Source organism: Tupaia chinensis, unplaced genomic scaffold, assembly GCF_000334495.1.
Source record: "Tupaia chinensis unplaced genomic scaffold, TupChi_1.0 Scaffold141887_1, whole genome shotgun sequence".
Lineage (NCBI taxonomy): Eukaryota > Metazoa > Chordata > Mammalia > Scandentia > Tupaiidae > Tupaia > Tupaia belangeri.
Window position 1 is genome coordinate 43,052 of NW_006201743.1, and position 24,199 is coordinate 67,250.

Consider the following 24,199-nt stretch of genomic DNA (forward strand, 5'->3'; position numbering starts at 1 on the left):
GCGGTGGGAGTCCAGTGACATAGCCATTACACTAACTGCTGGTCCCACCTGGCTTGAGGTTTAAGCCACCAGGTCCAGGACTCAAACTGCAATTGACTACATGGGAGTCCAGCGACATAACCATTACACCATCTGCTGGTCCCTACAAGCAAATTTGAACAGAACTGTTAAATCATGATTTTAGGTTACCTTCAGTTATAGTACTCCAGGCACAGTAAGTACTTGCTGATGTTTTTAAAGTTTTCCTGTTTTCAGCATCAACTTTACTCTTTGATGGTCTCTCTCTTGGACACAAAATAATTACTGTGGTAGTTGGATCATGTGCTTCCTGAGAGAGTCTCTCTCTTCCTAATATCCCAAAGCACCCCCCCCCCGTTTCCCCAGGTAGTGTTTATTTCGTGATCCATTTGCCAGAGTTGGTTCATAGCTTGTATCTGATCCAATCACAGGCAAGGGAAGCAAAGTTACCTCTGGCTCTATCTAGCCCACTAGTGGCTGGGATTAGGGTCATTGTCTTTTGAGGCTCATTAAGAAAAAGTAGATAAACCTGGAAAAAACAACATTCTGTAAGGAGGGACTCAGGAGGAGTGGATATTGGGTAGGTAACCAACAGCATCAACTATACAATGTGCCAAGCCCTGTAACAACCAGTATTTGTCATTGTCTACTGAAGGTATCCCTCTTCCTTTTTAAGTTCGACTCCTTGTGCTTCTGTGCTTGTCTTGTTTAGATGCTTCTGTCTTTCTTGAATGTGGGCGTATGACTGTATTTACATTTACCATTGTGTTCATTTAGTAAATTTCTTCAGAAATTTCCCCCTTTTTGATGGCTTCAGATGTCATTTCTGTATTTGATTCTTGTGACTGCAGTTTACATCTTTGCCTTTAGCCAGCGTTTCTGTACTTCCCCACTGAACATCTCTATATTAATGCTGTCATGTCAAGTTCATTTTCTCCTAAAACCAATTACAGGTGCTCTTCAGTTTGCAATAGGATTACATCCTGATAAACCCATAATAAATTGAAAATATCATTAATTTGAAAATACATTTAATATACTGATAAATCCATGGTACAGTTGAAAATTTACAAGTTGAATCATCACAAGTCAGTGGAGACTTTACATATAACTATTTTTGTTTATACACAGCCATTTTTGATTCATCATTTTCACCTACCATCTGATTAATTCCCAGATTGGTTATTGATTATGGGACATGAATTTTTAACTTTCTGTTGCTTTTATTTATTTATTGTTTTGCTTAGATTGTGACTTTTTTTTTTTTTTTTTTTTTTTTGAGAGAGAAAATTTTGCTATAGGCTATGTGCACTCCCAGAAAGAGACAAAGCAGCAAGAAGTCACCCCCTGGGGGCATGGCCACACCACAGTTTCCTTTTCCACTTTAATCACAGGATCATGGGCACACATGCATATACACCTGCATGAGTTTCAAGCTGCTGGGTTCAGGACTTGAACCATGGTCAACCCTGTGGGAATTCAGCCATTATGCTATCTGCTGATCCCAGATTGTGACTTTCTTAAAAGGCAAGGGCTAGGTTTAAATTTCTTTTTATCTCTATTACCACTCACAATACTTAACAGATTATAGATGCTTAATAAAAACAAAAAAATCATGAAAAGGCCTACTACACATGAGAGGCTCAGGTAGGTAAGGTGGTAAGAGAAATTGATAAGATTTGTATTAACAAATGAATTGATTTAATTTGTTGACTCAATATTCTTAAGAATTGAAAGAGGGCTGGCCCCTATTGTCTGGTGGCTAGAGAGGCCAGATCCCACATGGGTAACTGTGTTTCAAGTCCCAGACTGATGACTTGGAAAACATATTCGATGTGTGTGCATGCACACACATGTGCCTCAAATTCTGACAGGATGGAGAAATGGATTGGATTAGAGGGTGACTACAAGAAATGGAGAGGATTATGGTATGAATATATCCCTTTGGTGATATATTCATGGTGAGCACAGGTGCTCTTTTTGGGAGGAAGGGTAGTAGAGAGGAGAAGAATTGAAAGAAAAATTGAAAATAGATGATTACAAATGATACACTTTATTGATTCAATATCAGTTTTCAAGAAACTTTTCTGTCCAGTTAATTGTGAGATTGATGCTTTTATTAACCATAGATAAGTCAGAAAGCCATGTTTGGGTTTTTAGACATAAATTTCAGATGAATTTACTGTCATAAATTGGTGTTTAGCACCTAATTGGGAAACAGCACTAAAATTCATTTGTCTTTATGCATTTCTGGGACTCCAGCATGTATCAAGCTATGCATTGCAGGTTTACATATGTTACCATATTTAATTTTCATCATGTATACTAATAGCATTGCTTTTCAGATGAATAAAATGAAGCTCATAGATATTGAGTAATGTCATGAAGCTGTTGATTTGAGAAGAGTGGCTTGATTATATTGTTCTAAGTAAGACAGGATTGGGGGAAAGGAGCCCTGTTAGATATCTTGCTCTTTTTTTTTTTTTTTTTTTTATAAAAAATTTTTTTTTTTTTTTTTTTTTTTTAAAGAATTATTTATTTATTTCCTTTTGTTATTGGGTTTTGTTTTGTTTTGTTTTGTTTTGTTTATTTGACGAGAGAGAGAGAGAGAGAAAGGGAAAGTGAGAAAGCAAGCCACCAGGTCCAGGACTTGAACCATGGTTGGCCATGTGGGAATCCAGCGCCCTTATCCGTGACCACACCACTTGCTGGCCCCTAGATATCTTGCTCTTTTAACTCAGAGCATGGTAGGGGGTCAGCCTGTGGTGTAATGGTTGTGTCACTTGACTCCCACATGGCCGATCGCAGTTCAAGTCCCAGACCCAGACCCAGACCCAGACCCAGACCCAGACCCAGAGACTTAAAACTCACGCTGGGTGTGTGTGTGTACATGCCCAAAATCCCAAGAGGAGAATGGAAGAGAAGGGATTGTGGCGTGATCATTCCCCCCTGGGAGATGCTTTCTCTTTCTCTGGCAAGTGTGTGAGCCCTTATAGCAAAAATGGCTCTCTTAAAAAAAAAGAAAAAAGAAAAGAAGGGGCATGATAAAAGGGGTTACAATAGGTTGGAAAACAAAGATTTGATAATTGACTGGATAAAATGAACAAAAGAGAAAAAAAAAATAAAATGCTTTCAAGTTAGGTAAATGGCAAGCCACATAATTTGGCAAGTTGGGAGGCTCTGATGCCCAGGAGACAAAGTAAGAGTTGGGATAGGACAAGGGTTTGGAATTTCCAAGCATGAAAATAGATTACTGGACTCTTTTAAGTTGTTTTCAACTGCTTTGGTAATCCAGAGTTGGAGACAGGAAAACAAATCTCTGACAGCATTTTCAGGTATTATTTTTTCTTAACATGCTGTGTAAAATATGCCATAAAACCTCTTACTCACCAAATGTTTTAAGAATTTCCTTTATTTTTTTCTCTCAGCTTTTATTTTAGAGATTTTATATAAATTGTTGTAAATATAACTTTAACACTAGATCTCTTCTGAGACATACAATAAATTAATGAAGCCAAAGAATATTTCTAAGTTTCTGCTAACATCTTCAATCTAAATATTGGATTGCTAGAAAAATTATGATGTATATTCTATGTAAAAATGTGTCATGACTTTTCTGACAACCTAATACTTTGCTTTTAATTCAACTTAAGGGAAGAAATCAAACGTTAGAATACAAGCCTGCTGTAGTTATGGCTATGTTTAGAGAATCTGGGATATTGGGATGTAAAACGTTAAGTGTTGATAATTCTGGTAGATGTTACATTTTTGTTTTGTATCTAGATTACTGCTTAAATTCAAAATAAAAAAAGAGACATTCAGAAACTGCATGTATGGGAAAATAGTAAGTACACAGGGAAAGACACAAGCTCAGAAAAGAATTGAGACCTCAGGTTTACAACTTGAGCTCATCCTTGGCACAGAGACTGTCCATAACAATAAAAACAAAAGCAATCACAAAAAAACAACAAATCCAAGGGAATGGAGAGAATCTGATTTTCAGAGTTCCGCTATATTAGATTCATGTATTCACAATATTAGATTACACAATATTAGATTCAGTTTTCAATGAAAGATCCCAAGATACATAAAAAGTAGAAAAGAAAAAAGTCAACAGAAATTTCCTAAAAAAAGACCTGGTAGAAGATTTACTAGACAGACTTGAAACAACTTTTTAAACATTCTTAAAGAATTAAGGGGGGCTGTTTCTGGAGTACAGTAATTTGAGTTGCACAGTGGAAGCTGGATCTCACTTAGTTGACCAGGGTTAAGTCCAGGCCCTATTAGCTTGAAAAACATACTGGATATATAAGTGTTTAGGATTCTGACAAAATGGAAAACTAGAGGAAAAAATGACACAAAGTGGAATATTCTTAAGTCTCATAAAGGAAGGAAATTCTAACATATGATACAACATGGATGAATTGACATTTTTTTCTTAAAATAAGCCAGTCATAAAAAAGACTAATATTGCATAATTCTACTGATATAAGGTGCTTAGATACTCAGGATTATATAGACAGAAAGTAAAATAGTGGTTTCTAGTGGCTGGGAGTATGGGGGGTTAGTTCAGTTTCAAGAGATGAAAGAGTTATGGAGATATGTGGTGATGATATCTGTGCAACATTGTGAATTATTTAACAGTGTACACTTAAGTGGTTAACAAAAATTGAAAAAAGAGATAATTTATAAACGATGTGACCATATTTATAAACTGTGTAACTACTATACATTTCTTTGTTTTTTGCTTTTTAATTTGTTAAGGGGTATGTATGCTTGCCAGAGAAAGGCAGAGGTCAGGGGGACAGTAGAGATAAACACCTCCCATAAGGGACGGTCATGCCACAACCCCTTCTTCTAAAGGGGAACACCCCCACAATTCCTTTTGCGGTTTTGGGCATGCACTCATGCACACACTTCCGGCATGTTATTTAAGCTGCTGGATCTGAGACTTGAACCACACAGTTGGCCATGTGAGATCCAATTGCCTTAACCAGCCTTAACCATTACACTGTCAGTTGGTCTCATTTCTTTCTTTCTTGTTTTTTTTTTTTTTTAAAGAGAGGTTTTTGCTATAGGGCATGTGCACTTGCCAGAAAGAGAGAAACAGAAAGCGAGAAATCACCCCCTGGGGGGACAGCCATGCCGCAATCCCTTCTCCTCTATTCTCCTCTTGGCATCTTGGGTGCGCACTCACATGCGCCCAGCGTGAGTTTAAGCCACCAGGTCTGGGACTCAAACCCTGGTCAACTACATGGGAGTCCAGCGACATAGCCATTAGGCTAACTGCTGGTCCTGGTCTCATTTCTTCTTTAGGAAACACCTGTAAAATGAACCTACCGGCCTTCTGAGTTAATAACAGTGCTGTGGGCAGTCAGTACTTAGTATAGCCTATATATACTGTGAAATGATCTCCTCTTCCTCTTCCTTTTCTTGTTTATATTACATGTATATTTCTACAGATATCTGTCTAAATACAAATTATATGAATGTGAACTTTAACTTGTATCTTAAGCACTAAATATCTTGATGTATGAGAAGTACTTGATAAATGTTACCTTGTGGGAATCTCGTTCCTGGGCTTCCTGCCAGGGAGTCACATTGATTGAGTATTCACTTGCAGAGGATTGGGGATTTTGGTGTTCTGGAAAGTTGGAGGCAGAAGTGTAGTTCTGACTCTCAGGAAATGACTGTTTCTTCACCTCATATGACATTGAATTTCTTTCAAGAACTAGGAGAACTTCAGAGCTTATAAATCTCTTTAAAAAAATTTTTTTTTTACAGACTGGTATGAAATTCTCAAATATGAAAGATTGCTATTAGTACTGTAAGACTTAAACTTCTCCAATTTAGCATGGCCCTCCCTTGTGAGGGGAGATTTGCTGACATCTGATGCCCTGTTTCAGCCCCCACCCACTGTAAGACATGCTGCATCTTTGCTAATTCTATGGGGCCACCTCGTTTCTGTAAGATGTTACATACACCTAGTTACAGTGAGACCTTAAGACATCTATCTTATATGTAATTGGGGGTAGGGTGGTGAGTGGAGGGAAACTGGGAAAAAGGAATGTTTCATTTAGTCCGTTTCTAACTCATATAGAGCACTGCACTTGTATCTGGGACAGTTCTTAAGCAGCCAGGATTATTTCTCATTACCTGTCTTAACTCCTGTTTATTTATACATTGAAAATAGTGACATTTATAGTTTTGGTACTTATTTGACTTACATTACTGACAGTAACTTTGTAAACGGTCTTCTTGTCTCCAATCTTTTTTTTAAGTTTTAAGTAATTAATTCATTTTTTTCTGAGAGAGAGCAAGCAAGCACACCGCCAATACGATCCTATACTGCAGATACCCCCAACCTCAGTCAGCCCTGAATTGTGGGGCATGCACATTCCCAGCATATTCAGGGAGGTTTGGGGAAGTGACTCTAGAACCTTCCTATGTGTGTCCTGTGTGTGTCAGCCTTGTAGCATGTCTTGCAATTGTGTCTCCAAAATTACTCTGGGCTTTCTTCCTCCAATCTTGATCCTTTCCAGAGTGTGCTGTTTCATGATCCTGAAAAAATCTAGTCAAATTAGGTCATGTTAATTTTATTGCTTTACTCTGTCAAATATCTTTGTGACATTTTGATGAATTTTACATGTCTTTGGCATTTGCCAAATTTAGCTATCTACTATAGTTTTTTCTCCAGAATTTTGGGAAATACTATTTCCGTATTTGGATAGTGGTTGTTCCATTTAACTAGTTGGTTGTTTCTTGTTTGGTTTTTGGATAATAGAAATATAGAAGTGAGTTGAAAATAATGCTCAGCACATGGCATATTACTATTACCAATCTGTGCAAGACCATATATTTTTCTTGATTTTTTACATTCCTCATCTGTCGTAGTCTGGGCTGTTATAACAGAATACCTAGTATGGGTAGCTTGAGCAGTAGACATTTATTTCTCTCAATTTTGGACACTGGAAAACCCAAGATGCAGATGCTGGCCAGTTCAGTTCCCATTGAGGGCTTTCTTCTTGGCATGCAGAGGGCTGCCTCTGATTGTATCCTCACACGGTGCAGAGAGAGACAGCAGGCACACTCTCTGGTACCTCTTATAATGGCATTAATCCCCTTATGATTGGGATAATCATAATTTATATCCTTTTGACCCTATCTTAACGTAATTACTTCCAGTGGCCCCCAGCTCCAAATACCATAACATTGGGGGTTAGAGCTTCAACATATGAATTGTGGGGGGAATCCAGTTCATTTCTTGGCACTGTCCCAGTGTCTTCTCCCATAATTTTGTGTCATTGGAAAAGTCATGACTATTTTTGCATAGAAAAGCATGTCCTGACTTTTCCGATAACCCAGTAGTTGACCTCCATTCTTATATATTTGTATGTTTCTTTCCCATCCATTTTCTAACCCATACAATTTTAATTACATACTTGTATCCATGAAAATACATTTTTTTGGGTATTGTTTAAAAATTTTTTTTTTTCCAAATTTACCACAGGGTGCTTATGCTCACCCAGGAGGCATAGAGGGGAAGCACCCTTCCAATGGAATATGGTCACACTGCCATCTCTTCATTTCTCCATCATGTTGGGATTTTTGGATAGGCAAACACTTGCACCTGTCCTGTCTTTCAAGCCATCAGAGCCAGGATTCAAACTGAGCAGTCAGCCATATGGAATCTGGCTCCCTTAACCACCAGGCCACAAGGCCAGCCCACTTTTAAGTTTTATATAAAGATTCCTGTGGTGTAAATCTCATCTCTTAAAATTTTTTTTTTCCCACTTAACCCAGTCTATTGCTTTTTATCATGCATTCTTTTTTTGTGCATATGTGTAATCTGCTCCCTGTGATGCATGCCTGCTATGTTTCTGTTTGCTTCTGCAAACTTGTGTGTCACTTTTTACAGCTATGTGAAATATTTCCTGTAGTATATAATCAGGAGCGGTATTGCTAGTATGGGAATACTAGCAATGGTGACATAATTTAATGTCACAATGACTTATTAGTTCCAGAAACATTTGCGCAAGTTCATATTCTTACTTGCAGAGCATAAGGGATACCATTCAGCCATAACCTCACCAGTTTAGGTGAAATTAAGTAATGTTAAATTAGTTTAAAAGAGTCTAGAAACAATCAACATAGAATGTAAGACTGATAGATGTACTAATTTCTTTAAATAGGCAAGGTTTCATGCCCAGATTTTTGCTTATAAAGTCAGGGTTAACATTGTGTTGCTAATTGCTATGGTTTGGATATGATTTCTTTTTCTTTCTTTCTTTCTTTCTTTTTTTTTTTTTTCAAGTAGTTTTGCCATGTAGTATGTGTGCCTGCCAAAGACAGAGAGAGGGAGAGAGAGACAGACAGAGAGAGAGACAGACAGAGAAGAAAGTGAGAAATTACCCCCCAGGGGATGGCCACACTGCTGTCTTTTACTCCACTCTCCTCTCAGAAATTCAGACACACATGCGCACATGCCTGGTGTGTGTGTGTTTTTTTTTTTTTTTTTTTTTTAATGCCTGGTGTGTTTTTCAAGCTCCGATGTCCAGGACTCAAACCATGCAGTTATCTATGTGGGGTGCAGCTACCTTAACCCCGCATCCCATCACCCTGGTTTGATATGATTTGTTCCTTTAAGGTTCATGTTCTGGAAGCTTGGTCCCTACTGTGATGGTGTTGGGAGGAGATGGGGCCTAGTGGATAGTGTTTGGATCATGGAACCATCACCCACCCTCAGGAGCAGCTTAATGCTGGAATGAGTTAGTTCCCAGGAGAGGAGGTTCTTATAAAAGTAAGATGGCTGCCTGAAGGTTGCTCTCTCGCTCTCTCTCTGCATGTACCTGGTTTTCTTCCTGGTTCTGTTGGCCATGCTGTATTGGGTTGTTGGAAAAGTCATGACATGATTTTGCATAGAAAAATACATCATGTTAGGGACCAGCAGTTAGCGTAATGGCTATGTTGTTGAACTCCCATGTAGTCGACCACCGTTCGAGTCCCGGACCCACTGGCTTAAACTCACGCCGAGCGCATGTGTGCTCAGGATCCTGAGAGGAGAACGGAGAAGGGATTGCGGCATGGCCATCCCCTCTGGGGGGTGATTTCTCACTTTCTGTGTCTCTGTCTCTGTGTCTTTCTGGCGAGCGCATGCGCCCTATAGCAAAAACCTCTCCAAGAATAAAAGAAAACATCATGACTTTCTGATGACCCTGTAGGACCAGGTGCTAACCCTGTACTCTTGAACTTTCCAGCCGCCAGAATCTTAAGACAGATAAACCTCTATTCTTTATAAGGTACACAGTCTCAGGTATTTCTGTTTAGGAACACAATAACAGACGGAGACACTGCTGGTACAAAAAGTTTCACCGTGTGAGAGGGAGAGTGATAATGGAAGACTTCAGATCTCGTACTTTTAATTTTTCAACAATAAACAGTCATTACATTCTTCACAGTTACTGCGTATTGTTGACAGGAAAGAAGACAACTTTGACTTGGTGGTGATATTGCCAGAAAGAGAATTTTAAAAAGCAGATTAGGGAAAAAGGTTATATTTTAGTACCTTATTTGTACATCATTCTTGAGTACTTACTCTTAATAGCAGTTTGAATGAACGTGTAAGAAATATTCAGGTACATTCACATGCCTGAATGTAGTAACACTTTTAAGAAAAATATGTTTTAGGCCAAGTGGAAATTAATTAGGAAGACCATTTGGGAGAAAGATAGTATTGTACATTAATTTCTGTTTTTAGTGTTGCCTATTTCTTCTAGCTTGAATGTTAAGAAGAAAAGAATGATTATAATGACCAGTGTGGAAATATGGTTTGTGAAGTGAGCCAGTTTTATTCTTAGTAGAATTGTTTTTATGAAAAATGATTCTAGGAAGATGGCTGAAGAAAGATTGGTAGATAGTAGTTTGATGGAAAAGCCCCATTTTAGTTATATCTGAAAAATGTCAATTGTTTAACTGGGCAGATGGAATCAGACCAAGAGTTTCTTTCAACCTACAAGCCAAATTTTTTGCTGACCTCTGCATTGCTGTTTTTCCAAACAAGGTAAAAGATGAGCTTGAAGTCTGAAAGCTAAGAAACTTGGCTTGAATTTCATGATATAATGCAGATGAGAGAGAGTCATTGCTGGGTTTGTAAGGAGCTTTGTAACTTCTGGGAGCTTCACATCTGGAGCTGCCAAGCAACTTCAAAATAATTCCTGTTAGCTCTGTCTTGTTCCCTGCCATATCTCAGAGACTAGAACAGTGCCAAACTCAGAAAGTCCCCTGAAATTGCCAGGAAATTCCCTCAAGTCTAGAATTGCCTATTTATTAATTTTTTTGAATAAACTTATGTCATTAACCAAAAAAATGAATGATAGATTTCATTCATCAGAAAGATCAAAAGAGCAGAATTTGATAACATGGTAACGGGCCTTAAAATACAGCATGGCTAGCTAGAATGTGTTCTTTCTAATTTTACCCAATTTAAATGCGAGGAAGAGTTTCAAGTTACTAGTAATGCATTGCAACGTAGTATAAGATTATTGGGAATGATAAATGATAAAGGCCACCAGAAGTGCACTTATAATCAAAGTTTATTAGCCTGCTATAGCAGGGGAGGACTCACACTAGAGGAATGGTGAGGTGTCTCAATAAAAAGAGAGCAAATGCTTTATAGGGTTTGCAGTTGGGCTAAATGATAGGAAAGTTTGGGGAAAGTTGATCAGCTCTGGATTGAATGCTGTCATTAAGTTAAGTCAGCATTCTGTTTAGAAATAGAAGTGGAGTGGGGGGACACAAGTTTAACAAAAAAATAAAGCAGTAATCACTCATAAAAGGCGCATTATTAGTCATTTTGCTGCTGTGGTGTAACCTTGAGCAAATCTGTTTAGTGGCCTTGTCACTAATCTGTTAAGATTATCCCAATCTTATTATCAATATGGCTTTTTTCACTTTCTCAGTCCCTCCTTTTGGCCAGATTCAGTCATTCAGATCATTGTTCTGTTAAATCCAGATCTTTACCATTGCTAGAATTCTATTGATCAGGAGATTATTCAGAGAATCTCATCTGTTGTTGGACTAAAGTCAGTTTTTTATACACATTGACATCCATAATCTGAAAATACAATATCCCAAATGCTCCAAATTATGAAAGTTTTTGAACACTAACATAACATCAGCAGAGTACACCTGAGCTCATCTGACAGGTCATAGTCAAAATACTATTCATACCAAAATATTGTATTAGGCCATGTGTATAAGATGTGTATGAAACATAAATAAATTTTATATTTAAACTTGGATTCCATCCCCAAGATATCTCATTGTGTTTATGCAAGTGTTCCAAAACCTTGGGGAAAAATCCAAAATTTGAAACACTTCTGGTTTCAAGCATTTTGGATACAGGATACTTAACCGATATATACTTGTTTTTAGGTTAGCTGTCACATCATTTGAAGCAAAAATGGTTGTGTATGGTTAAGACTTTGGAGGTCATATCTGAGTACTATAATTCTACGAATGCCAAGAGATTATTAGCAGAGTTGTGGTCTACTTCTAAGCCAAGAGCAAGGTCCCCCAAGTGTGTTTTTTTGTTGACAAAAGCTTTTCTAGGTGTGACATTATAGGGGTTGTCTGTCCTGTTTACTACTTGAAGAGTTGCTTAGTAGTTGAGTGTAATTGTCCAGGAACTAGAATAGGCTGAGTTGCACCCAAAAGAAAATTATTACAGTCTCAGCCATTGGCTTGATTGCATATTTTTGTGAAATTATGAGCGAATTATAGCCTGGTTTTAGATTTGCACAAAGAGTAGCTAGGGATACACAGAGCAATATTAAGAGTTTTATGGGTATCATTGTTAGAGGTAACAAATATCTGTTATTAACAATTCAGAAATTTAAATCAGCAGAGATGAAAGAAAAGTAGCTTAGAATATAAGATATAAGAACATGTCAATTAAAGCATGATAATCTTTGATTCTGGCCACCAAGATCTTATTCCATAGGTTTTTTGGTAGAAGCTGTTTGTTTCATGCTTCTTGATCCAAAGGTAGAAGTCATATCTCTCTCTTTCTCCCTCTCTCTCTCTTCTGACAGAGGGTGTGTACGCTTGATGGAGAGAGGCAGAGAGTGAGCGAGGGGGCGGGAAAGTGAGAAAGCACTCTTCTGCCATGGGTCGTGGTTATGCCATAATCCCTTCTGCTCCATTGCGACTTCCCTTTCCAAATTGTGAGCATGCAAATGGCACCCATCATGTTTTTCATGCTGCACCGGGACTTCAGCTGTGTGGTCAGTTGTATAGGATCCAGACCATTCATTGACCTGAAGCTGTATCTCTAAGTTCATTTTCTTCTGGAAGATTCTTGAATCTTCCATTTGAGGTCTCTGACTGGGACAGTGTTTAAGTAATTTGAGGATGTGCATGCCACTATAATTGAGAACTGTGGAGCCCAAGGAGTTTAACGGTGTAGGAGTTGTTAACAGTTAACAGAAGTTAACAATTACTGTTAACAAGTACTGTGACTTCCTTTTGCCTTTCCTTCTTACCAGAGAGGGACAGAATGAGAAATTGTTTCAGTGAATTGTTTAAGTACAGTCTTTCTCTAATGATGCTTGAAAAACAGCCAGTCAGTTACCTAATCTGAGAATACTAGAGATGATTAAGTATCTTGTAAAGGAAAATATGAGGGTTCTTCATACATTTTATGGAAAATGAATAATCTAAAAAAATGGTCTTCAGATATTTTTAATGGAAAGCTATTTTATGTGTGTGTGTGTGTGTGTGTGCGTGTGTGTGTACATATTTATTTTTCATGATTTTCAAGCCACTTGGTCTGGGATTTGAACCATGGTCAGCCATGTTGGAATCCAATGCCTTAACCACCTTGCAATCTGGTGGCCCTGGTTTTCAAAGTTTTTAGATACCAAAATAAACCTGTTCTTGAATTCAATTTTTTTCCACATGCCTTTTCTTTTTTTTTTTTTTTTGGAGAGATTTTCACTGTAGGGCGCGTGCGCTCGCCAGACAGACAGAGAGAGACATAGAGACAGAAAGCGAGAAATCACCCCCCGGGGGGGATGGTCACGCCGCAATCCCTTCTCCTCCATTCTCCTCTCGGGATCTTGGGCACGCACGCACACGCGCCCGGCGTGAGTTTTAAGCCACCGGGTCCGGGACACGAACCGCGGTCGACTACGTGGGAGTCCAACGACATAGCCATTACGCTAACTGCTGGTTCCCCCTTTTCTTTTTTTTAAAGAATCATTTAACTTTCTCCCTCTCCTCTCCTCTCCTCTCCTCTCCTCTCCTCTCCTCTCCTCTCTTTTCCTTTCCCCTTTCCTTTCTGCTTTCTTTCTTTTCCCCTTCCTCTTTGGATGAGAGAGAGAGAGAGGGAAAATGAGAAAACAAGCTGCCAGGACTTATCTGCCATGTAGGAGTCCAGTGCTTTTAACCACCATGCCACCCACCTGCCCCATCCACCAGCTTTTTGAATTCCTCTTATACTTGTTTTCATCAGTGATAAGAGTAAATGGCTTTAGTAAATTATTATGTTAGTCAGAATTATTAGAATGGGAGAGAATGAATAATCTATTTAATGCACAGTTGATTTTCTTTTCTTTTTCTTTTTTTGGGGGAGAGATTTTTGCTATAGGCCGTGGGCACTTGCTGGAGAGACAAAGGGAAACCAAAAGCGAGAAATTACTCCCCAGGTGGACGGTCATACTACAATCCTTTCTCCTCCATTCTCCTCTCTGGATTCTGTCATCCTTATACATGCACCTGACCTGAGTCTCAAGCCACCAGGTTTGGAACTCGATCTCCTGTTGGCCATTTGGGAGTCCAGTGACATAACCATTATGCAATCTGCTATTCCCATGCAGAGCTAATTTATAAACATCCAATCAGTGATTACCTGGGCAGTCATGACATGAATTGAACAGTGACGACTTGGAAGAACCTGTATGCTATGATTGTTTTGTTTTGTTTTGTTTTTCTTTTCTTTTCTAGATAGATTTTTGCTATAGGGCATGGGCACTCGCTGGAGAAACATAGACAAGAAAGATAGAAAGTGAGAAATTACCCACAAAGGGGGTAGCCAGTTCACAATCCTTCTCCTCTATTCTCTCAGGATTTTGGGCACGCACGCACAGGCGCCAAGTGTGAGTTTAAGCCAGGACGTGAACTGGGGGGTCCATTATCTGGGAGTCCAGCGATGTAACCATTACACCATCTGCTGGTCCCTGTGCTGTGATTGTTTCTGATTCACAAGGATATTGAAATCTAGAAACAAAAGTCAATTTGTAACAGTTAATTGTTCCAAGCATGAGTCTGCCTCCACTCAACTTTAAGAACATAGTCATTAAACATATATTCATTAATATATTTTATTTTAATATAACAAATGTTTAGAGCCCATACTTTTTAATTTGTCAAATAATCAATTTAGAAACAATTTTTAAAGTGTTTTTGAATTAATAACATTTGAAAAATGTTGACCCAATCTAATTATTTTGGTTATTATTCTTGTTTTAAGGTGAAGGATCAAATGTGGTCATTCCAGGAAATTCAGTTATTTTAGATAGAAAGTTTATATTAAATTCACAAAAGGCAAATGAAGAGTTTTAAATGATACAGTAATTGTGAGCCTAAGTCATAGTATGCAAAAGTAAAAAAAATAATTTCAGGAAACATTTGAAAATGTAGCAGTGGGAACAATAATTGTTAGAACATTTATTTGTTTCAAATAAATAACATTAAGCCCAATGATCTATATTTAAGAGCTATCTTTTTCTTTTTTTTTTTTTTTTTCCTTTTATTCTTTAGTTGTAAATACTATAGTTACTTAAAGTACCAAAGATGAAGGTGGACATGATGGTGTGCACCAGAAGTACCATCTGGGAGAGGTTGAGGCAGGAGGATTGTGGCATGGCAGGACCCTGTCTTAAAACGCAAAAAAGTATTTAGTTTAATTAAGATCTTTTGTGAATCAGTAAAATGTGGGAAAAAATACATGGAAAACAACTGTAGATAACAGAGACAGTATTGGAGGAGGGTAGGAAATGGCAGAGGGAAAGAATCAAGGGGGAAAAAAAAGAAGTAAAATATGTAAGAAACAAGAAATGGAAGACTATTTGTTGAAGGTAACATGTAAATTAATATCTTGTAGCCAATATACAGTGCATTCTAGATGGGAAAACTCATTTTGTATGCTGCAACGATATACAGCAAAAGAATGTAAAAGAACTAAATTCAAAGTAAAAAAATTTAGGAAAAAAAGATATCATAGCAAAACAAGTTAGGCTCTTCATTTCACATGTGTAAAGCATTTCGACCAAACTGGTTTATTACCTTGTACAGTCACTATAAGGAACAGACCTTTTCTCTTCAGTAACCATTATAACTCAGCATACAATGACAGTTGTTTATGCTCTGTTTCCCGGTAATTACATGATTAAGACTATTAAAATGTAGATCTAACTTACTAACCTTTATGTACAGTAGACCCCCCTCTTATCTGTGATTTCACTTTCCACAGTTTCAGTTATCTAGGGACTGGTTAAGTAGGTACAGTAGATACTGAAACCATATTCACATAGCTTAAATTATATTGTTATAGTTACTGTGTTTTATTATTAGTCACTAGTTATGGTGATTAATCTCTTATTGCCTAACCTATAAATTGAACTTGATCATATATGTATAAGAAAAAAACATAGTATGTAGTGTTTGGTATTATCTGTGATTTCAGCCATCCACTGAGTATCTTAGAATGTATCAGTGAGGATAAGGAGGGGTACTTTACAATTTTTTGCTACATAACTAATCATAGTGATTAGTTCAGCTCTTTTGTTTTCCTAAAGCATAACTTCTTCCATGAAGGAAGAAGCACTGATACACATTCTAGTGTAATTCACCAGAACATACTCCTACACAGGGCTTAAACCCAAACCATTTTTGTTGACAGTGTAATCAATATTCAGTGATTTTGTTCATGTAAAGCTAGCCTAGAACTTCTAGCTTCCAAAACCACTGCTGAGATCAAAGGTCTACTGATTATTAATCCTTTCTAAGTAAATCGATACTCATCGCCACTGAAAGGTTGTAAAATGTACTTTTTGTCTTTGCTTTTATAAGACCTCTAAATTTTGTATCTTGGGATGGGTCTCTTTTCATCCATTTTTACTGGGAATTCAATAGACCCTTCCTTACATATCATGTCCATCGGTTTGGGAAGTTCTCTTGAGTTACTTTATAAATTTTCATTTTTCTTCTATTGTCTGTTCTCTTTCTGGAATTCCTAATAACTATATTGCACCTTATGAACTGCTTCTCTAATTTTCTGTTTTTTGTTCCTATTTCTCTCACTTTGTTTTAGTACTCTATTTTCCAGGATTTATCCTCTGATTTATCTTTCATCTAATCAATGCTATTATGCTTAGAGAGGTATCTTATACTCGCAATTCTGCTTCAAAGGATTTTGCTATGTAAATCTTGACTTTTTTTTTACCATCACTGTCTAATTCCACTCGAATCCTTGTAGTCATGTACTATTTATCCATTTGCTTTTTAGTTTCCCATTTATTATTATTATTTAATTTTTGCCATAGAGCATATATGCTTGCCTGAGAGAGAGACAAGAGAGGGTAAGTGAAAAATGATCCCCCAGGGGAATGGCCATGCTGCAATCCCTTCACCTCCATTCTCCTCTTAGGATTTTGGACATGCACATATGCACCAGCATGATTTTCAAGCTCCTGATCCAGGACTCAAACCCCTGTCAGCCATGTGGGAGTCCGGTGCCTTAACCTCCATGACACCTGTGAGTTTTCCAAATTTGTATGCTGTCTTCTCTTCCATTTTTCATCCTTATAGTTTTATGTCTTTTAGAAAGACCCTTTGCCATAGTTGTGGTAGGGCTATAGGAGGCAGAGGAGTTAGATATGTGCATTCAGAACTTATTTTACTCTTAAGTTTTTAGCCACTTCTTTGTGGTCATTTCATAGTTTCATCTTATTGTTCCCAGAGCTCACTTGGTGACCACAGTTCCAATTCGTAGCCAAATCAGCCTGAAACAGGCCAGGAATGCACACAAGTGCCCAGGATAGTACAGGCTGGAAAACTAGAGGAAGGGGATTACAGCATGACTAGACCCCCGTGGAAGTTTCTGCCTCCCTCTTCTGCCCTCTCTCTCACTTTCATATGTATGCACACACACAATCCTGAATAAGGAAAAATCTATTAAATCAATCAGTCAATCCAAGCAAGCAAGCAAGCTGAGGAAAAGTATGTTGGGTAAGAATGCCAGAAAGAAAAGAATGGAGCCATGATGAACATTTATTTGCTTTTAAGAGATGGGAGGAGTGGAGCTAGCAGGTGGTGCAGTAGTTAAGGTGCTGGACTCCCACATGTTAGACCGTGGTTCAGATCCTGGACCCAGCAGCTTGAAACTCACTCTGAGGATGTGTGTTTGTATGCCCAAAATTCTGAGAGGAGAAAGGAGAAGGGATTGTGATGAGGCCAACCCTCAGGTGTGTGTGTGTGGGGGGGGATTTCTCGCTTTCTGTCTCTCTTGAATCTCTCTTCTGTGAGAGCATGTGCCTTATAGCAAAAATCTCTCAAATAAAGAAAGAGATGCTTCTCGTAAGTATGTTAATGAATGCATAATTGTGCATTGTAAACCACAAGCACTGTTGTATTATGGTAATTACATAGGTGATTTTTAAGAAGACTTTGCCTTAATTCTTCTCATACTTTCTTCAATAATTTACTTTTATAAAATAAAGAACATGCCATTACTTAGGTTGGGGAGAGGATTAAAACTTTTTTAGTTTATTAAGAAGAGATTGTCATATAAAATTTGACCTTTTGTTTTTGACATAGCGTATGTGTGCTTGCTGGAGGGAGACAAGGAGAGACAGGGAGAGGGAAGGTGAGAAATAGCGCTCCCCCGCCACCCCAAGGGGATAGCCATGCCATAGTCCCTTTTCTTCCATTTTCCTTCTGGGATTTTGGACACACACACACACACACACACACACACACACACACTCCCAGTGTGATTTTTCAAGCTGCCAGGTCTAGGACTTGAACCGTGGTCCTCCATGTGGGAGTCAGTTGCTTTAACCACTGTGCCACCTGCTATCCCCACAACTTGGTCATTTTTAAGTAAGAGGAACTGGTGGGTGTTAAGTAGGTGAATGGGTAAGTCATCATTTATAATTATTTTTGTTTTCCATCTATTCTCTCCTTGGAAGGCTTAAATCTTCCATGCTGTCTCAAACAATAGATCTGATGGATTGTTATACTTCTGAGTTAACAGCTTGGTCAGATCAATACCCTGTACATGAAAATGTCTGATAGGCTAATTCTAATAATTTAAATGAATAAGTTATTAAATGAATTTAAATTAATTGATTTTACAAGAGATTATTAATTTCAAACAGATCTTTGCTCTGCTCAAATCTCAACCCTGTCACCTTTCTCTCTCCTGTTAATATATGATCTTATCTCCAGTTTCAGAAAAACATGGAACTCAACAAAATGGGAACTTCTCCCAGCCTTTTGCCTCTGAATAACTTCTTTCCATCTGTCATCCATCCTTTTTTCCATCTTCTTTCTTCCTGTTACAGTGGGAGAGCTTTTTCTCCTTCTAGCCCTGAATCTCATTTCTTCCCAGGGTTTCAGGGTCTTTTCTATTTTAAACTTTCCTGTGTTGGCAGCTTCTCTCTGGGTTCTTTCTGTTAGCACTTAACATATTCAAGTTTCATCCACTTAAAAAAAAATTCTTTAACCTTGATGTGATTACTCCAGCCACTTCCTCATTTTCTCCCCTTCCAAGAATTACTTATGTCTCAGTTTTCCTATGTCCTATTCACTCCTTAGCCTTCCTCAATATAGACCTTGCCACTGTATCACTTAAGCTATTTTTGCCTGGTCTGTTATTCACTGCTGACTTCATTATTGCTAAATTCAGATAGATACTTATTATTCTTTAACTTACAAGACCTCCCTGCAGTTTTTATACTATTTATTATTCTCCCTTTTTTTTTTTTTTCTTTTTTAAGAGAGTTTTGCTATATGGCATGTGTGCTTGAGGAGAGACAGAGAGGGACAGAAAACAAGAAATCGCGCCCCACCCCCACCCCACCCACAGAGGGGATGGCCATGCTGTAATTTCTTCTCTGTTCTCCTCTCAGGATTTTGGGCATGCATGCATGCGTGCCACACATGAGTTTGTTTTTGTTTTTGTTTGAGAGGTTTTTGCTATAGGGCGCGTGTGCTCGCCAGACAGACAGAGAGAGACAGAGAGACAGAAAGTGAGAAATCACCCCCCACAGGGGGATGGCCACGCCACAATCCCTTCTCCTCCATTCTCCTCTCAGGATCTTGGGCACACACGCACACGCGCCCGGCGTGAGTTTTAAGCCACCGGGTCCCAGACTTGAACTGCGGTTGACTACATGGGAGTCCAGCGACATAACCATTATGCCATCTGCTGACTACATAGTTTTAACGTGCCGGATCCGGTACCCCAACTGGGAGAGTCCAGCCATATAATCATTATGCCATCTCCTGGTCCTGATTCTGCCTTTTTTTTTTTTTTTCTTCTTTTTCTTCTTTTTAATATTTTTTTTGCTGAGGGGCATGTGTGCCCACCAGAGAGAGAGACAGAGACAGAGAGAGGGAAACTGAGAAACCACCCACCAGGGAGGATGGGCATGCTGTAATCCCTTCTCCTCCATTCTCTTTTTGGGATATTAGGCACACACACATATGCACCTGGTGTGATTTTTCAAGCCATTGGGTCCAAGACTTCAATTGCAATGAAGAAAATTGTTTTCTTGACAGGCTTTCTCTTTGGTCTCATTGTTTCTACTCTCATTGCTTACATTAACATGTATATGCTGATTACAGCCTTCAGTCTTCAGCTCTCTCTTGAGCTTTAGACATGATTATTCAATTTGCCATCAGCCATGCCCACTAGGGTGACTTAAAAGTTTCTGAAAATCCAACCTATATACAAAAATGGAACCATCATCCCAAATCTTTCCCTCATGCTGTGATTCTTTCTTTTTTTAAAAAAATTATTATTTATTTACTTTTATTATTATTTTCCAGTTTGACCAGAGAGAGACAGAAAGAGGAGGAAAGTGAGAAAGCAGGCCACCAGGTTTGGGACTTGAACTGTTGTCAGCCACATGGGAGTCCAGCGCTTTAACCTCCCTGCCATTTGCCAACCTCCCTGGCACCCCCCCCCCAACCCTGTGGTTATTTCTGTGAATTATTTTGTTATTACCTATTACCTGAGGCTACAATCTTATCTTTGACTTTTTCTTTATTCTTACTCCCAGCAGTCAATTACCAGCGGCTACTGCTTCTACCTCCTGTCTTTCCACTCTGTTAGCAACCACTGTTCTGCCATAGATGCCCTTATCTCTCCTTGAATAATTATTATACTAATTACTGTTCATTGTTTTCTGTGACTTCTGTCCTTATTTACTCTCACTGAGCATTCACAAGGCAGCCAAAGATTTATTTCCCAAGTAAAATATAATTGATACTGTTTTGTTAAATAGCATCTTGAAAGGAGCCCTCCCTATTCTTAGAGTAAAAAGACTTTCATGTTCTGGTTCCTGATTTCATTACCAGCCTCATCTCCACAACCATTCTCCTTCAAATGCTTTATTGTTCCCTTACCTCATATGCCTTACCATAGTATTTCCCTCTTAACTGATACACACACACACACACACACACACACACAGCACTTCTGTGTGTGATCTTGGGATTCCTAGATATCTCTGAGATCTTTTTAGAGGGCTTGCAAAGTCAGCAATCCTGCTGTGTGTCCCAGGTCCTAGCCCAGTTCTGGATTCCTAGTAAGTACTTGATAAACACATGTTGAGTGGATTTCTTTGAAGGTATTATATTTAGAGATGACTTGTTATTCTAAGTTATTCATATCAGATTATGGTGATATAACATGTTTTAAATTATAATCATGTTGTGCTTTAAAGAGGCATTCATTTCTTAACTTTTATGACTCACTGGTATCTGAATAGGTTTTAGAAAGCAAACTATTTTAAGGGTACATGCTGTGTATACACACACACACACACACACACACTCATGCGTGCATATATGCAGAGAAGAAGTGCACATACTAGAATAGAAAGAATCTATAACTAGGAGGTAGGAGCTCTATATGTGAATCATTATCTTCCAGAAGTAACCGTGAAACCTCAGAAAAGTCTATTCCTTTGAGGCTAACTTCCCTCTTTAAATACTAGGATTGGCCTAGGTTAGCTATAAAGGTTTTTCTGTATGGCATTATGTAATTTAATGTAAAAGGTATCAGATGTGTTTAAATGGAGTGATTGATTTTCATTCATATTTTACTTTATTAAAAATGCACATGCCTTTTGGCCAGAACCGCCATCTTCCAGTAATTAACCAAAATGATGAACACGAAGGGAAAGAAGAGAGGCACCCAATATATGTTTTCTAGGCCAGAGGCACCTGATATTTGTTCTCTAGGTCTTTCAGAAAACATGGAGTGGTTCCTTTGATAACATATATGTGAATCTACAAGAAAGGTGATATTGTAGACATCAAGGGAATGGGTACTGTTCAAAAAGGAATGTCCCACAAATGTTACCATGGAAAAACTGGAAGTCTACAGTGTTACCCAGCTTGCTGTTGGCATTGTTGTAAACAAACAAGTTAAGGGCAAGATTCTTGCCAAGAGAATTGATGTGCATATTGAGCGTATTAAGCATTCTAAGAGCAGAGTTAGCTTCCTAAAACGTTTGGAGGAAAAATGATCAGAAAAAGAAGGAAGCCAAAGAGAAAGTTACCTGGGTTCAACTGAAGTGTCAGCCTGCTCCACCCGAGAAGCACACTTTGTGAGAACCCATGGAAAGGAGCCTGAGCTTCTGAACCTATTCCCTATGAATTCATGGCATGATGGGTGTTAAAAATAAACTAACCTATGGTCTATAAAAATAATGCACATAAGTGTAGGTTTGTTTGTATATTAAAATAACTTTCTTTTTACAGGAAGGATGATAAAGACTATGCTTTAAAACAGATAGAAGGAACCGGGATCTCAATGTCGGCATGTAGAGAAATAGCAGTAAGTGAAGCTCTTTTTATCATCATTATTGTCAACTGACTTGTGTGTCACCTTTGTAGGTCTTTGCATTGTATTTGTCACTTGAATTGAAAGTTGATGAATATTTTTCTTATCAACTATCTATATAAAAGTATATTTGTTTTTTAAAGGAAGGGTGAAAATGACATGTAGTTGTAGTAGAAATTTTTATATGAATTTATTTGGAATAAAATTCATCTCAGTTGTTTATATAAATATATATATTTCTGGTGAATGTTACTTATTTTTAAAGGTCTGGTTGTTATTTCATTGAGTGCAGTAAAAGTGTTAGTCCTGCTAAAACTGTTATTTCTCTAATAGGGTGGAATTAAAGTCATTACTTATGTCTAATGAAAATGAGATTATATCATTTTGATTTTCAGTGTCTGTTCATTTAATTTTATAAAAATTGCCTTTTTCTTTTGGAAGCATAGCTTTCCGTGTGGTAATTAGAACCTTGTTTGGATTCCAAAGGGAGGTATTCTCGATGTTCATGCATTATTGATAGTTGTGCATACATTTAAACCGAGCATTACTTCCTTGAAATTTTACTTCTGTTTTTACTATTGTAAAAATATGAATTCAAACTTGTTTTTTCTGGCCTTATTCAAAATATTCCAGGATATGTATTATATAATCTTCATTCTTAATGTTCTCAACCCTTCTATCTAATAAGCTATTGTTATCCAGAAATACGCATTTTTAAATAATCGTGCTTGTTTAACCATTCTGTACCAGTGGGTCTCCAGTCATCAGTCATTTATTGTATATATCATGTTGACAAGGGCACGGACTGGAGTTGGTAAAAGTAAAGAAACATAGAACAAGTCAGAATCTCTGGCCTCAAATATTTATATTCTACTGAAGAAAGACCCTCATAAATCTTATAAAAAGAATAGCGTGCCAAGCAGTATGATAGAAGTCTATGGATATGGAAATGTATACTCAGAAGTAGAGTACAGATATTTCCCTATGTTTTCCTTTAAAAACTTGATAGTTTTAGTTTTACATTTTATTTTCAGTATATGCTCTCTACTTAATTATTTGTTGTTTGCAGTAAGATGTAGAGTTTGAGTATGTTTTTCTCCAGCCTGCATATGAATGTACATAGTTGTTGTAGCATCATTTTTAGAAAATATTCTTCATAGAATTGCTTTGATATCTTTATTTAAAAAAGGAAAAGATTGTAATGGTGGTTCTGTTTCTGGACTGTGTATTTTGATCCATGGGTCTCCCTGTGTAGCTATATGCCAACACCAGGTTACCTTACCTTTACGACGAGACATGAAGGCAAGTGCTGTAAGCCATTGGATTTTTTCTCTGTTAGCATTGTTTGAGCTATTTTAGGTCTGTTGTATTATTGTATAAAATTTTGAATCTTCTAGTCACTTTTATCTTTCTATCAAGTACCTGCTCAGGGACCAGCAGACGGCATGATGGTTATGTCGTCACTGGACTCCCACATGGTTGACCACAGTTCAATTCCTGGATCCACAGGCTTGGTACTCATGCTGGGCACATATGCGTACATGCCCAAGATCCCAAGAGGAGAATGGAGGAGAAAGGATTTGTAGCAGAGCCATCCCCCTGTCTCTCTGGTGAAAGCATGTGCCCTATTTCAAAAATCTCTAAAGGAAAAAAAAAGCTAAAAAAGTAACAGCTAGGATTATGATTTAAATTAATAAAGGAAGAAAAAAAAAAGGTAAAAAAGTACCTGCTAGGATTATGATTTAAATTAATAAAGGAAGAATTCCATCTTAATAATGTTGAGACTTTCAGCCAATGGAAGGATATACTTTCTATTTTTAAAATATTTTCTTTAATTTCTCACTGGTATTTTATAGGTTTTAATTGTAGAGGTTTTACATGACTCTTATTAAATTTGTTCTTCGTGAATGAATTTATGTGACACACTTCATGTTTTGGACACTTTTTCCATATTGTACATGGGATTATTTTATAAATATTTTTTTCTTTTCTTTTTAGAGACTTTTTTTTTTTTTTTTTTTTTTTTCCTATAGGCCAACAAAG

At 37.7% G+C, this 24,199-nt stretch overlaps 1 protein-coding gene across 1 annotated transcript in view; it reads left to right on the top strand.

Annotated features, from left to right (window-relative positions):
- The window catches only part of CDK8 (cyclin dependent kinase 8), a gene marked incomplete at its 5' end in the record, with an annotated part of 129,915 nt that overhangs the window by 31,262 nt on the left and 74,454 nt on the right, over nt 1-24,199 (top strand). The window contains one exon of the mRNA XM_006163280.3: nt 22,075-22,150. Within this exon, the coding sequence (XP_006163342.1) occupies nt 22,075-22,150 (76 nt within the window). The remainder of the gene's footprint in view (nt 1-22,074; nt 22,151-24,199) is intronic.